The sequence below is a fragment of the Chenopodium quinoa genome, unplaced genomic scaffold, assembly GCF_001683475.1.
Source record: "Chenopodium quinoa cultivar QQ74 unplaced genomic scaffold, ASM168347v1, whole genome shotgun sequence".
Taxonomy (NCBI): Eukaryota; Viridiplantae; Streptophyta; class Magnoliopsida; order Caryophyllales; family Amaranthaceae; genus Chenopodium; species Chenopodium quinoa.
This window is the reverse complement of record NW_018745275.1, coordinates 349,602-365,222: the sequence shown is the minus strand read 5'-3', so window position 1 is coordinate 365,222 and position 15,621 is coordinate 349,602. Positions and strand designations below refer to the sequence as shown.

The following is a 15,621-nucleotide window of genomic DNA, read 5'->3' as shown; positions in this document are numbered from 1 at the left end:
GGTGGTAGCAAAACTGAAATTGGCCTAAATTTTACAATCATGTTTTAAATTGCCAATAAATTTTCACTCCGTATAAGATTTTTTTTCTGACCAAAAAGTTGCTTAAAGAGGTTATTTCTAACAAAATTTCTTAATAGTACTTTGTATAAAGAATTCTTTTAATTCCCAGCCTATAGTTTTTCCTAAACCTATTATTGCGATTATTCCAAAATAGGGATGTCAATGGGGCGGGGCGGGGCGGATGTTGGCCTTCCCATCCCCATCCCCATCTAAATTTTTTATCCCCATCCCCGCGGCGGGTCTAAAGTTTATCCCCATCCCCGCCCCGACGGGTACAATTCCAAAACCATCCCCGCCCCAACCCCCACTTGGATATCCACCCCCACCTAAGACCCGCCTAATCCCCTCCTCTCAAATACTTAATCCTTCATAATTAATAAAGATTGCAAAAAGAAAAAAATTATTGTTAATATTACACATTTTTTTGTTTATCATATAAGTATATTACAAAGTATTATATTTACTTTTTATTTTACATAATTTTTTTTTATAAAATAATATAAAAGTATATAATTTTATTTTTAAAAATATATGGATGCGGGGATAGGGCGGGTACAATGTGGGGTAGGTGGGGATGGGGCGGGTACGAAGTGGGGCGGGCGGGGCGGGGCGGGTACAACCTAAAATCCACTCCCGCCCCATCACCTATGGCGGGTATGGTGTTTATCCCCATCTCCGCCCCATCACCCGCCAAACCAAGATCCATCCTTGCCCCGTTGGGACGGGTTTTCTATTTGACCCGCCCCACTGACATCCCTATTCCAAAATAAAGGGAGAAAATTTTTAAAAAACGAAGGTTATATATCCGACTAGTTTCAAAACCTTGGGGCTTGGTTCATGCAATCTGCTGATAAACTAGTAGGCCCAATAAGTGTAATTGGCGGGAAAAGCATTATACATGTACTAATTTTCCCGCCAAACTCGTTACTCTTTCACACTTCACTCACTCTATTTCAGATACACCCTAACTAAACCCTTCCCACCTACAAACCGGCCGACCACTGAGAAAGAGAGTTAGAGAGAGAGTCAAGAAATTCCGGCTAAAAAATGGACTACGGTGCTTTCTTCATCGACGAAACGGCGGCTCCTGTCGAAAACGCCTTTCTTGAGTTCCTTAGAAGGTAAATACCTCTTTTTTTTTTTTCCTTTCAATTGGATTTTGTATTTCTACATTTTGCTGCATTTTTTTGTTTTAAATTAAATTTGATTGTTTGCTTAGCTTTCGTTCCGATCCGAATTCACGGAATCCGTATTACGACACCGAGGTTACGATCATGGAGGAGTGTGAATCAACCACTATGTTTATTGATTTCTCTCATGTCATGCGATTTGACGATGTTCTTCAGAAGGCAGTTTCTGATGAGTATTTGAGGTATGATACTCGAAGCCTGATCACTTGTTTAATCATCAAGTTTGTGCTAAATTAAGTTTGAATATTAACAATTTTTTGTTGAATTAGGTGGTTAATTAATTTATGTTTTTGCTGATTTTTTGTTGAGTAGATTTGAGCCTTATTTGAGGAATGCTTGTAAGAGGTTTGTGATGGAGCGGAAACCCAATATAATTGCTGATGATAACCCTAACAAGGACATCAATGTTGCATTCTACAATATTCCTCTTGTTAAGCGGTAATCATCTAAATCAACCGCCTTTTTATTTTTAATTTTTTCATTGTCATAAGTATCATTGAGGCAACGATATCTTTGTTCTTCTTTGTTTTTGTGTTTTAAATTTGGATTCTACTTCAAGACCTTAATTTATTAATTTATAATTTTTTAGCTGTTTTTAGGTCATTGTACCCTAAATTACTTGAATTTGTTATCAACGCAGACTGAGAGAATTAAATACGGCTGAAATAGGCAAATTAGTATCTGTAACTGGAGTGGTGACTCGCACGAGCGAGGTTAGGCCTGAGTTGCTCCAAGGTACTTTCAAGTGCTTGGATTGTGGAACTGTTGTTAAGAATGTTGAACAGCAATTTAAGTATACCGAGGTTAGTCAGTGCTGTTGTATATGTTTTGCTGTTGCCTGCTTGTTTTTGAATGTCATTTGCAATTACTCAATCTATCGAGGTTAGTTTAACTAATTTGGTCTAAATTTGTTGTAGCCTACAATCTGTATAAACGCAACCTGTGCTAACAGAACAAGATGGGCGTTACTTAGACAAGACAGCAAGTTTACTGATTGGCAGAGGGTTAGAATGCAGGAGACCTCGAAAGAAATTCCTGCAGGGTCTCTTCCCAGATCACTTGATATCATTTTGCGCCATGAGATTGTAGAACAGGCTAGAGCTGGTGACACGTAAGACCTAATGAAACATTGGTTTCATTAAATTGGATCTAAAATGATTTATCTGCTATTGACATGTTTTTATCTTGTTTGAAATAATGCTAGTGTCATTTTCACGGGGACTGTTGTCGTTATACCGGACATTCTGGCATTGACATCTCCGGGGGAAAGATCAGAGGTTCGTAGAGATGCATCATCTCAACGCAAGGCTGCTGCCACTGGAAATGAAGGTGTCAGGGGTTTAAAAGCTTTGGGAGTGAGAGATCTCTCATATCGACTTGCCTTTATTGCTAATTCTGTCCAGGTTTGCTTTGAATCATGTGGTTGAGTTTATTGCAGATAATAGATATATGGCCACATTTTTCTAACTTTAAATTTGGCACTTAGATTGCTGATGGTAGAAGAGATGTTGACATCAGAAATCGAAAGAAGGATGGTGATGATGATGAAAGCCAACAGTTCACGGTGTGTTCCTTGAGCTATTCTTTGAAGTTTGAGCTACCCAATGTCATGCAATGTCTGCATTTAGTATCTTCTGAACCATTTGAATCATGCATAGTCCTATCTAGTATAGTTTGGATCTTTCGTTGCATGTTTATGTGGTTCTATTTACAGTTGAATAGTAAGCATGCATCTTTTATTATCCTCCGTTATGTGTCTAGCAGATACAGTATCCATGAATCTTGCTTTAAAGTTTCCTTTGGCCTCTATCATTACCAGAAAATAGCTGGTTCCACTGCACTAATTATTTAAGAACATACCTGGATTTTCTTTTGTTTCTTAAGACATGTTAGAATGTGTTGATAGCCTTTATCAATCATATATTAAACATCTAAATGATTATTTACCAAGACCATATGATGATTTTCTATTCATCAATTTTATATTGAGATTTCTGATACAATTGGATAATTATTATTATTATTTTTTTTGTTTTCAAATGCAGGCAGAGGAACTCAATGAGATCCAAAGAATGAGAAATAGTTCTGATTTTTTTAATAAACTGGTTGACAGCATTGCTCCAACTGTGTTTGGTCACCAAGAAATCAAGAGAGCAATTCTTCTTATGCTGTTAAGTGGTGTTCACAAGCATACACTTGAAGGCATTAACTTAAGAGGGGATATTAATGTCTGCATTGTAGGGGATCCCAGCTGTGCAAAATCTCAGTTTCTCAAGTATGTTATTCTTTAAATTTTTTCTGACCTTTGTGTTCTCAATTTTAAGACTTGTTTTATCTCTATCCTCCTTATTTTCTTTTTACCTAAGAGATTAATCATGCTATTATATTTATCATCAGATATACTGCTGGTCTTGTCCCTAGATCAGTCTACACATCAGGGAAATCATCCTCGGCTGCTGGTTTGACTGCTACTGTTGCAAAAGAACCAGAAACTGGAGAGTTCTGTATTGAGGTAAATTGCCAATGGATATTATTTGATTTGGCTCTTACGTGTTTCATGCTGACTATCTAATCCTTGATTTAAAGTAATACAAGCAAGTGGTAACTTCTACGTTTATTGCTTTGTTATTGACTTATCATATCAGCTAAACATTTTGATTATAAATTAAGGAACTGCTTTAATAGTGAATTATTGAAGATGTTTTAATTGAGAATGGATACTTAGAAGGGGAGATACAATTTGGATAGATTTTCGATTTTAAGCTCTAGAGTGTGTTGTTTTACCTATTCTGCTGTTCTTATGCATCAGTAAAGAGTGGTTGGTTAATTTGATAGCATTTCTTCTCTAAACTTTAGGCTGGGGCATTGATGTTAGCCGATAATGGTATCTGCTGTATTGACGAGTTTGACAAAATGGACATCAGAGACCAGGTAATATACTCCGGATAGTTGTCATGAAATTTCTTATAGAATTCTATTCATTGGTGTAACTTTTGCATGATCAATTTAAAGGTTGCTATCCATGAAGCCATGGAGCAGCAGACTATAAGTATTACAAAAGCAGGCATTCAGGCTACTTTGAATGCTAGAACTTCGATTTTAGCTGCCGCCAATCCTACTGGGGGTCGATATGACAAAACAAAACCTCTTAAGGTAGAGTATTTTAAACCAAATACATTACTATGATTAATTTATTGCATATTACCTGATTTTTGTAGAGTGTTGACTTTTGTGCTGGTTCTCAGAATTTAGACTGTCGTCCTTTTTTCTGCAGTATAATGTGGCTCTACCTCCAGCAATCCTCTCAAGGTTTGATCTGGTATACGTTATGATAGATGATCCAGATGATCAAATTGATTACCACATTGCTCACCATATTGTTAGAGTACATCAAAGGCATGAAGAAGCATTATCACCTACCTTTACTACAGCCCAGATAAAACGTTATATTGCTTATGCAAAAACTTTGAAACCTAAGGTCATATTTCAAACTTCTTCTGCATCAACTTGGATTAGGTAGCTATATAACAGGTTGTTTCACAACACTCACTTTTCTCTTATATTGGAGCAGCTAAGTTTGGAAGCAAGGAAATTGTTAGTTGCCTCATATGTCACTCTTAGAAGAGGGGATGCTGCTCCAGGTAGTAGAGTTGCTTACAGAATGACTGTAAGACAGTTGGAGGCATTGATCAGGCTATCAGAAGCTATTGCACGAAGTTTCTTGGAACTAGAGGTATTTATAATAATTCAAGATCTTTATATGTATTCATTGTTTTTAAGAGCTCAACTTAATGTGTAGGACTTGTCTTTTAGGTACTACCACGCCATGTCACTATTGCGGTTCGACTTCTAAGGACATCAGTTATTAGGTAAGAAACGTAAAGGCAGTCATCTCCTATTTTCTTCATGCCCTTGTCTTCATGATCTTTTGTGACCATTTTACACTCTCATTGAAGCTCATATTGATCATGTATATAATGCAGTGTGGAATCAAGCGAAATTGACCTGTCCGAGTTTAATGAAGAAATTAATGATGGTGGAAACGGAGCAGATGCTTCTGGGGGTGATGCTCAGCAGCCTCAGCCTAGTCCTGCAGGGGATTTAGCTTCAGCTAATACAGGTGAGACTGGACATAAAAGCACAGCCAACTGATCTGGCCATATCTGCCCTCATATTAAATCTTCATCATGATATAAATATCAATTTGTCAATGTTTACTTGGTTCTTTAATGAATTGAGGTGGAAATTGGAAGCAAACGTCCAAAAAAATAGGTTTTTCCCTGTCAGGTTTTTTTGGACAACAGATCAAGAACTTTTTTGTGCTCTTTCTATGTTAAAAAATAATCACCTCATGATTTGAGTATAATACAGGCATTAACAGGTAGGCTAATTAATCTTGCAGGAAATGCTGACGGAGCTAAAGTTCAGGAACAGAATTTGGTGGTTACGGATGAACATTTTGACAGAGTGACATATGCGATTGTCATGCGGCTTAGGCAGCTTGAAGAGACTGCTGAGCAAGAAGGTGAAATTACTGAAATAACCTTAGAACACCTGTTTCCGTGGAAAAAAATTTAAGCTGCAGTATATATGTTGTGACATTAATGAAACTAGAGAAGCCTGCCTTTGTGTGTTGACTGTCATTCATTAAGCTTGTTGTTTCAAAAACTTTACAGGGAAAGGTCTTCTTGGGACTAGACAGAAAGATTTGATTCAATGGTATGTGGCACAACAAAATGAGAAAAATAGTTACAGTTCTATGGAGGAAGCTCGTAAAGATGTTAAAATAACCAGAGCTATCATTCAGGTATAGTAGTTAATATGCCTTGTACCTGAATGTGACTGTCAACATTATACTAGCAATATATTCTGAATATTTATTGTCTGCAGAAATTGATTAAAGATGGGAATCTAATAGTTGTGGATGATGGTACGCAAGCAGTGGCTGAAGGTGAAGATTCTGGGCATCTACCTTCAGTGTCTAAAGACGACAGGATCTTGGCTGTTGCTCCTAATTATTTTATAGAGTGAGTTATTCTGTTATTGAAATGTGGGTGTAACTTAATACTCGTTACTTCTAAGTTTAGGGTCTACAGCAGCCTGAGCTTCAGGTGAAAGATCATGCATATGTAATTGATCATCTATTACCCATTTGTAGAGTAAATTGTAAAATTGCATTCCCTGATTGTCTCCTGAATTAAATCCTGTAATTTCAGGAGGTTGTTTCGGGTTAGGAAATTAGAAAATCATGATTGGGTCGTCAGATGTATTTGGTTGAAATGCGATTTTTTTTTTTTTTTTCCTTCTAAATTTTCCTCAGCTCTTTGTTAATCTTAAACACTAATTATTAAAATTAAAGTTCCCTTTTTCTGTTGTGGCTATTGAATATTACTTTGCGTGATCATCCATGAATATACAATTAAACTAAACTCTGGAGCTAAAAAAGAACTGCATCTATTCGACATGTGGTTCTTTTTAGGTAGAAAACATAGAGGATCCTTGAACATATTGTAAGATTCTCTGTAAAGGCTAATAGGAGAAACTCAAAATCTCAATTTATTCTCTCTTTTAAAGCCTGAGATAAATGTCTGCAACTCTAAATCCTAAGGATTGTGATTGGATTGTACTCCTTTCTTGAGTCATCTCAGTTGAACCAGAATAAACGTAGACGTGATCTATTTGTAAAATCCGTTAATAAAGGAAGGACTAGAACGAGATTACGTAGTAAGATCAGAGAATCATCACTACACGTCTATGCCCACCATTATAAGTGCAATAATGTTCTTCATTTGCCAATATAAACACTTGATAGAACCAAGTCCTACCTAAAAAAAAAAAAAGGTCTGCAACAAGGTCGACTTAACCTCAGCAGATGAGGAACTGCGCTGTCTATTATCTGTCAGTATTGTGGACAAAAGGAGGATCTACAACACATTATTAGGATCTGTAAATTTTCCTAGAAGACTTGGGACTGTTGGGAGTGGTAATCTTGTCATTCACTTAGAAATTAATAAGAACCCTTCACAGAATGGAACTTATTTTACAATTCAGCTTTTTCGGATCCAGGATAGTGTAACTAGCCCATGGTGCTACATTCTGAGGATTAAGGTTAGCAAGAAATAGTCTAGTATTTAGGGGAAAAAGATTTGATATGAAATCTATTCACCGGAATATCAAAGGATTAGCTCAACATGATTTGATCCATGTACCCAAAACAGGAGCTTTAGAATACCTGCATCTGCTGGAAGCGGATCCTGCATCCACCAGGATGAAAAAGCAGAACAATTTAGATAATGGCTCGTGGAAGAAAAGCACCAAGAGGGCAGGGATGGAATGGTTTTTAGAATCCCAATATTTATACAGTACAAAGTCCGCGGGTGGAGCAACTTCTGGTTAAGCAGATGCAGCACTTCAAATGGATGCACCAGCATGTCTACAATGGACGTCACAAGCTTCTATGGATTCAATCGATATTCTAACAAACTCAGAAAATCTCGTTCCAATACTACAGGAGGGAAATGCAGGTGATATTCAGTTGATTTGGGCGCAGTAATAAATCTGGGAAATCAGCTGGAAGTTCAAATGGTGCAGTATCAACAAAGCAGAAAGACAGTACATCAAACACACCTACTTGCAAAAGGAGCTGCAGCTACTTTAAAATCTCTTTAACTTCAGTAAATTTTATTAGCCTATCTTTAAAAAAATGCCGATATAAATTAAGCTAATTTTTTTTTATGTACAGTGGTGGAAATACATCGGTACCAAAATCCACTTCTACAAGAATACAATAGCAATGCACAGACTAATTTAAACAAGAAACTTGTATAATATAAGTGAGCCTTCCCATGCTATACTGTACAAAAGGCCTGAATGTAACTTAACAGGTCCAAGAAATTTTTTGCTGACCAGAGAATCAAAACTGCTTAGGAAGCTGTGCAAAGGTTCCCAAGTTGGGGCTACAGCCACCACTCGTCATCCTCTGATAGATAGCATATACACGGTTAGGATCTCCAGATATGCCATACCCTCGAATGAGAGCATTATATGTGAACACATTAGGCTCCAATCCTTTTAGCAAGAGCTCATCGTAATGCTCTGCTGCTTCTTCCATCATTCCTGCGATTCCCAGATGTAATATCAAGGAATTGTAGGCGTACAAGTCAGGTGAAATCCTCCTTGTCTGCAACTCATCAAAAACAGAGAGCATCTCTAATTCGCCCAGATCTCCCAAGACCATTGATCATAGAGTTATAACATACTAAATCGGGATCAAGGCCCTGCAGTTTTAGTTCCTGAAATAGTCCCACGCATCATCCACTTTCCCTAACATCAAAAGGCAGTCAATAAGAATTGAATAAGATTTAACATCTGGTCGGATTCCTTCTTGAACCATCATCCTGAATAAAGTGCAAGCAGTATCTATATCACCAGATTTCCCAAAGCCATTCATCAGGATATTATAAATAGCACAGTTTGGTTCACATCCATAATCGATCATTTCCTCAAAGAAACCTTTTGCATCATCCAGTCTTCCTGACTTTGCCAATCCATCTATCAAAGGTCCATACGTACAAGTCATTTTTGCAGAGGCAGTTTAAGAGCGTATTAAAAATAATGGTGTTTGGATGACAACCAATTTTTATCATGGCTGAGAATAAAATAATAGCCTCTTGTACTCTGCCTTCCTTCCTCACGCCAGATAGTAGCGTGTTGTAGGTCACTACTGTTGGAGTAAGCTTCATTTGCTTCGATCTTTGATACATATCCCATGCCTCGTTCACTTGATCAGCCTTTTAAACCATGTCAATCAGCGAGTTCATGACAGCCACATCAGGATCACAGATTTCTACCATCTCAGTGCGCAACTTGAATGCATCATCTACTCTCCCTGCCTTACTGTAGCACTTCATCATCATGTTGTATGTAATAGAATCTGGAGTGATACCCCTCAAAAAAAAAAAAAAAAAGAAAAAAAAAAAAGGCATTATAAGCGACAATATTCGGAACAATTCTCCTACTTTTCATACTCTCAAATGTCTCCAGAGCTCTGTTTGTCGCTCCTGATTTCCCAAAATAATCTACTTCCTCCGTTTTTATTTTCTGTTGCATCATTTTCTATTTGACTCCAAAGTTCATGCACACTATCCAAGTCTCCACATTTACTGAATCCATGGATGATGTAAGTTACTCGATCAGGTTTGTGACAACTATCTTTCATCTTTAGGAACAGATTCATGCACAGTTTTCCAGCAACACAAAGTGAATCAATGAGAGACCTTTTATATAAAAACATCAGCCCCAGGCCCTTCATCATTCATTCTTCCCAAGATTCTAAATGCCTCATTGATTTTTCCCACCCTCCCAAGAACTCTAACGCATACAGTGAACGTGTAAACATTAGGCTTTAATCCCAAACTCTCCATTTCTTTCAACAGTCCCATTACAGTTTCGGTATCCCTTCGTTTACCAACTACAACCATGAGTGCAGAATGTGCCTTCAAACTAGGCTTATTTCCTCCCTTAATCATTGTTTTTTACACCTCCAAAGCCTCTATACGATATCCTGACTGAAGAAGCAAATGAATCAATCCAGTGAATGAATAAGCATTCAAAATAATCCCAGCGGATTCCATCCGCTCAAGGTCAAAGGGAGCATGCCTCATTCTACCCTTTACATTGAGCAGCTAAAAAATTGTCAAGTGGTCGAGTTCCTGTTAATTATTTGCTTCTGCATCAAGTCAAACACAAAACCCGTATCCCTTACTCTCCTATGCACCATCAACATTTCATGAACGCACGTAATTATGTTATGGTTATATGATGAAGATTTAATATATGATGATGATTTGATTTGATTTGCTTAGGATATTATTAGTTGGCAAAAGATAGAATTAAGTTAAGTTGTGATATTAGCTTAATATTTTTGACATATTTATCTTGTACATGTTTATATATATTACGGCCAAGAGCCATGAATACAGGCTAAGCAATCATTCTCCATTATTATTGTACATGGTATCAGAGCCAGGTTCATCGTATGGGACCTCTAATGGCTTGAGTGTATTGCCAGGACCAAGGTTTGGGACCTTTAATGACATTAAGTATTGTGGGCCAGATTGAATTGGATCAAATGATCTTTGAGTTAAAGGGACCAAGGGGCTACTTATCCTATTACCATATGGTTTTGGGATGAAACCTCCTTTGGACTTGTGAAGTGGACTGTCTCTCTTGGTTTGCGGGTCCGGCCCAGACCCGTATTTAACATGGTATCAGAACAAGGTTACTTTTTTTTAACCTAACCTATGACAGGCGGCACATCATCATCGTCACCTGTTTCTCAAATTTTCATAGCAAATAAATCGAAGATTATTGCACCTATGATTGGTAACACTATGGTGTCAGATAATAGGATGAATGGTACATTCAATACTGATTTTTGGATAATTGATACGGGTGCCACACACCATGTCACGGGTATCGACACTTGGTTGTTTGATACAACACCCATATTTGATTGTCCGGTTGGTCTACCTAATGGTGAGACCGTTCTTGTAGAAAAATAGGGTTCAGTTTGTTAATCAAACTCAATTGTGCTTAAACATGTCCTATATGTTCCCAAATTGAGTTGTAATTTGATTTCAGTTTCTCAATTAAATGATGATTTGCATTGTATTATCAAATTTAATTCCTCTATGTGTGCTGTACAAGACCAAAAGGGAACACTAATTGGAACGGGAGCTAAACGAGATGGACTTTACTACTTCCGAGGTAATTATGTGCAACATGTTTCGGAGAATGGGGCAAAGTCACAGTTGAAGTTATGGCACAAACGACTTGGTCATCCTTCAGAGAAGGTAGTAAAATTACTTCCCCTTGATAGCCTCATGGGTAGCTTAGATAAAAATTGTGAAGTTTGTTTTCGGGTTCAACATCCCAGGGAAAAATAGTGATAATAAAGCGAGTCGCATATTTGAAAAGATAATTGTGGTTTGTGGGGCATATAGACATGCTTCTTCTTATGGAGCTTGTTATTTTTTTAAAAATAGTTGATGACTATTCCCGTGCTGTCTGGATTTATTTGTTGGATGATAAAACGGAGGTTTTCTGTGTCTTTATGAATTTCATTGCAATGGTTGATCGTCAATTTTCTCAGACTATTAAGATTGTTCAAAGTGATAATGACACATAATTTAATTTCTTGCGTGATTATTTTGCTGCTACTGGGGTTTTGTTTTATACTTATTGTATTAGAACTCCTCAACAAAATTGTCGGGTTGAACGGAAGCATAAGCATATTTTAAATGTTGCTAGGGCCTTGCGATTTCAAGAAAATTGCCAATTTATTTTTGGGGGAGTGTGTCCTAGCTGCCGCCCACTTGATTAAACGCACTCCGACTCCTTTGTCAGATAACAAAACTCCTTTTAAGATTCTATTTGGCTATCCTCCATCATATAATGCTATTCGGACTTTTGGTTGTTTGTGCTTTGCTCATCATCAGAAAATCAAGGGTAATAAATTCGAAAGTCGAAGTCGAAAATGTGTATTTTTGGGGTATCCTTTTGGAAAGAAAGGATGGAGATTGTACGATCTTGATAAAAAGGAATTCTTTGTCTCTAGGGATGTGAAATTGTTTGAGGGTGTTTTTCCATTTGTTGATACGAAAGAGGTGAACATTGACTCGAGAAATATTGTTTCTGTTTCGGGGTTTTCTGATGTCCTGCGGGAGAGTTACAATTCCGAGACTGGAACCGGACGCCTGTACCTGCAAAACAAACGGATGCTCCGGATGATTGGAGATCCGCCTCCGACGGTCAAGTTAGTACTTGATTAAGGAGTAATTAATGCGGAAATTAAAGTGATTGGGTCTCTCTAGGTGAGAGTGTTTAATGTGTGTAATCTGCGTTCTCCCTCTTAATGAGGATTAAGGGAGGTATTTATAACCTCGGGAAACGTGCCAATCTAGGTTTAGGTTAACCTTGGGCTGATTGGGCTTCCCTCGGAAGTTGGGCCTTGGTGACCGGCTTCTCCATTAGGCATGGAGTATGCCACGTGTCATGACATAATAAGTCCAGGGTGGACGAATAAGCGTGTGCCACGTGGCAAGCCCTGAGAGGTCCAACTGGGGGACACTTGGCAGGACCTGATTGGCCCACGTGGCGCATTCCGATTGGTGGGAGCAAAATCCCCTAATCATTTGCCCCTCACAGGTGGCACGTGACTGGTCACGTGTTACCTGTGACAGGTGTCGCCCTGTAACAGGCGACGGCCTGCTACAGGTGTCACTTGGCAAAATTTTGAATTCTGGAAGTGACCCTTCGCCTTCTCACTTCGCCTATATAAAGGAGTGTTGACTTCGGTCATTTTCACACTTGAAAACTTTGTGAGAGAACATTCGGACCCCTGAACTTGCTCTGACATTCTTCCTACCGACTGCTCTGACAAGCCGACTGCAAAGGATTTTCAGAACTTCATCAATCGTCACTCGTTCAGGTAACCGTCGGTTCTCTTACTCTTAATTTTCTCTTTACTTTATTCTTTTTTGAAATGGCACCACGGAAGCACACGACACGACCTAGGTTAGTGATCAGCCGGTCACCGGGGACGGCTGAATCTAGGACTAGGAGTGCCGCCTGCCCTTTTCTGGACCCATCTTGCCCTTTATACAAAGTCCGACTGTATCTGTGTCTATGCAGAGCATGATGGCCAGAACAAAAAAGACTGCCAGGATCTCAAACTCAGACGGCTCCTCCCACATGGTGCTGATTAGTGAAACATCTGACCAGACGCCAGATGTGGAAGTGAAACAAAGCGGCTTGAAAGCCGGCAGTTCTGAGGGAGGAGTCAAAGTGACCCCTTCCCATTTTACAGTTGACAATTCTACATTCTCTCCTGCTCCTTTTAAAGGAGAGGAGGCGGGCCCCTCCGGGAGAGGGGAGGAGTCGTCCTCTTCGGACTCGTCAGAGGACGATTCCGAGTCTAGCTCTTCTGGCCATGCTTCTCTGGACACAGAAGAGAAAAACAGTCGCCTACAAGAGGCGAGGCTTTCTCACGCAGTTGAGAAGGGGGACGATTGGGCGGAGCCATCCGCCTCTCACCGAGAGCAAAATACCACCTACTACTGCACGGTACCTCGGGGCCGGATCACAGCCATGCAAGAGAAAGTGGGGAGCTTTATCGCAAACCACACAATGGGCCCCGACTTTTTAGTGTTCGTGCCGGATCCAGAAGACACAGTCGTCTGGCCGGCTGGTACCAGTTATGATGGCGCCTGCTTTGGTTGCTACGAGGCGGCCATCAAGGCTGGGCTGCGCTTCCCACTACATCCGGTTGTTCAGCGGATCTTGGATGGGTATGAGTTGGGGTTATGGCAGTTAGCCCCGAACTCCTGGGTCAACGTACTCGGCTATGTGGCCGGGTGCGAACTGCACGGGGTGGAGCCAAACTTTGAGGCTTTTTCCCACATGAACTACCTCAGCCGGACCCCTAAGGCAGGCGATACCGCCTGGTATCAATTGACGAGCCACAGGGGCTACCTCATGACGAGAGGTAAAGCAAACAAATGGAAGGACTGGCGGAGCACCTTCCTTATCATTGAGAGTTTAGACACAGAGCTGAACAAGCGCTTCAACAAGTGGAACAGGAATCCGCCCCTTCTTGCAGGCGGCCGCAACATGCCGCCTGTTCCCCCCAAGGCTAAGAAAGAGATCCTAGATAAAGGACTCTTCAAAGTAGAGTCGAAGGTGAACTCTACTTCAGGGGTACAAGAGCAAGTGCCCCTGCACTGCGTCCCGAGCTTCAAAATGGCTCTACGACGAGTACTTTTTGGCCGCCTGTGGCCTCAGCAGTCGGTGCTCAAGAGGTAGCCGGCCTGTCGAATACTCTGTTGTTCCGTGCATTTCTTGTTATGACTTTTATTAACTTTGCTATTTGTTTTTGTAGCGGACGCCATGAGCAAAATTACCGCCTCCAAGACTGCGGCGGCCATGTTGCGGGCCTCCATCATGCAACAGTCTTCAACCGACTCCCCCGACAAGGGGGCACCCTTGGTGGGCTTCGAACCTTTCACCCTCTTTTTGGAGTTGTGCTTATGCATATACTGACTCTTTTCTTCTTTTTTAGACGGGCGCTCCAATAGCTTCTTCTTCCCAACAGCCGAACCCCAAGGCCCGGAGGACGACTGTTGCGAGCTCTCCTGGTTCTGCCAGGAAACATGTGGAGGCTGAGAAGCAGCCGGCCACTTCTTCTAAAACTCCAGCTGGGCCACCTAGAAGTATGAAATTATCCTTGTAAATTTTAGACTTGCTCCCTTCTTTACTAGGTCTAATCCGTTTGTTTATGCTTGATGCAGCCGGCCCTCAGGAGCCTGACTTGGTCGAGGTGGCCAAGTCTATGATCAAGGTCGTTCCTCCAGCTGAAAGGGAGGCGGTTAGGGGTGTCGGCACCTTTGACCTAGACGGGATTGCAGGGGTCCTTGCTGAGGTATACTTAGCATATTTTTGAGTATTTGAATTCCAGGACGCCTGTTTTCTATTTTGTTTGGAAACTGACGCCTGTTCCCCTTTTTACTTAGACCCTGCTCTGAGTGAACGGCCTTCGCAAGCCGCTTGACCGGAAGAACAAAGAGGTAAAGGCTGCAAAAGCTATGGTTGCCTCTGACTGTGATAAGGCAATGTTTCAAATTGCCCAAAATGAAGTTCTGACCATTGATATTCTTTATTATCAGGCGCAGGCTACCGCCGCTATCCGGGCTCAGTTAGAGGCGGCCCAGAAGAGGAATAGCGAGCTGGAGGCGACCATCAACAACCTCAAGGCCGAGCTGAGACCTCTTCGCCAAAAGATGTCCTCATACGAAACCTTGGAGAAATCCTTGGCGAGCGTAAAGGTACGCCTGGTGACCCAGGAGAAGAGTCTTACTCAGGAGCTCTCGGAAAAGGCCGAGCAAGAAAAGAAAGAGCTGGTCCGGGAGATGATGGAAGACTCTGCTCAAATCCAGCGCATGACTTGGGGCCGCCTCTTCCCCAATGCCGACTTTGCCTCATGGGAAAAAACGTACCGCCAGTGTTCTGATAGATATAATCAAGAGATCCTGGCGGCTGCTGAGGAAGAGGCGTTGGAGGAGGAGGAGCAGCCGGTAGTGGCGCTTGTGCCGCTTGGGGGTAATGCATCAAAGAAGGATGCAGCTGAAGCCGAGTCCAGCAAAAAGAGTGCTGACCAGGCGGCAGCTGCTAATATTGAAGATCTGCCCCCTTCATAAGCTGTATGTCTTCTTTCCCCGGCCTGCGTGCCGTTTGTTTGTATTTACCCGGCCAGGGGGCCGGGGCTCTGAATATTTTGCCGGTCTTTAATGACCGGCTTCCTTTTAATGAATAT

At 40.7% G+C, this 15,621-nt stretch overlaps 1 protein-coding gene and 2 pseudogenes across 1 annotated transcript; 1 reads left to right on the top strand and 2 right to left on the bottom strand.

Annotated features, from left to right (window-relative positions):
* Positions 1-987: 987 nt before the first annotated feature.
* On the top strand, positions 988-6,608 carry LOC110711441 (DNA replication licensing factor MCM6-like). The gene is made up of 18 exons (XM_021889819.1): positions 988-1,181; positions 1,280-1,432; positions 1,563-1,688; positions 1,891-2,053; positions 2,168-2,361; positions 2,455-2,653; positions 2,737-2,814; positions 3,296-3,525; positions 3,648-3,762; positions 4,107-4,181; positions 4,263-4,403; positions 4,525-4,728; positions 4,822-4,983; positions 5,064-5,119; positions 5,234-5,370; positions 5,653-5,775; positions 5,927-6,057; positions 6,141-6,608. The coding sequence occupies exons 1-18, from the start codon at positions 1,108-1,110 to the stop codon at positions 6,279-6,281; spliced, it is 2,502 nt and encodes an 833-aa protein (XP_021745511.1). The 5' UTR covers positions 988-1,107; the 3' UTR covers positions 6,282-6,608.
* A 1,344-nt stretch (positions 6,609-7,952) lies between these two features.
* LOC110711442 lies at positions 7,953-8,846 on the bottom strand (annotated as a pseudogene).
* A 415-nt stretch (positions 8,847-9,261) lies between these two features.
* Positions 9,262-10,035, bottom strand: LOC110711443 (annotated as a pseudogene).
* Between the last annotated feature and the right edge of the window lie 5,586 nt (positions 10,036-15,621).

Bases quoted from the DNA above. Each gene is read 5' to 3' on its own strand.
- LOC110711441 (XM_021889819.1), top strand. From the start codon at position 1,108: ATGGACTACGGTGCTTTCTTCATCGACGAAACGGCGGCTCCTGTCGAA. The intron at 2,654-2,736 runs GTTTGCTTTGAA...TTTGGCACTTAG, and splicing joins TTATTGCTAATTCTGTCCAG to ATTGCTGATGGTAGAAGAGA. The intron at 4,984-5,063 runs GTATTTATAATA...CTTGTCTTTTAG, and splicing joins GAAGTTTCTTGGAACTAGAG to GTACTACCACGCCATGTCAC.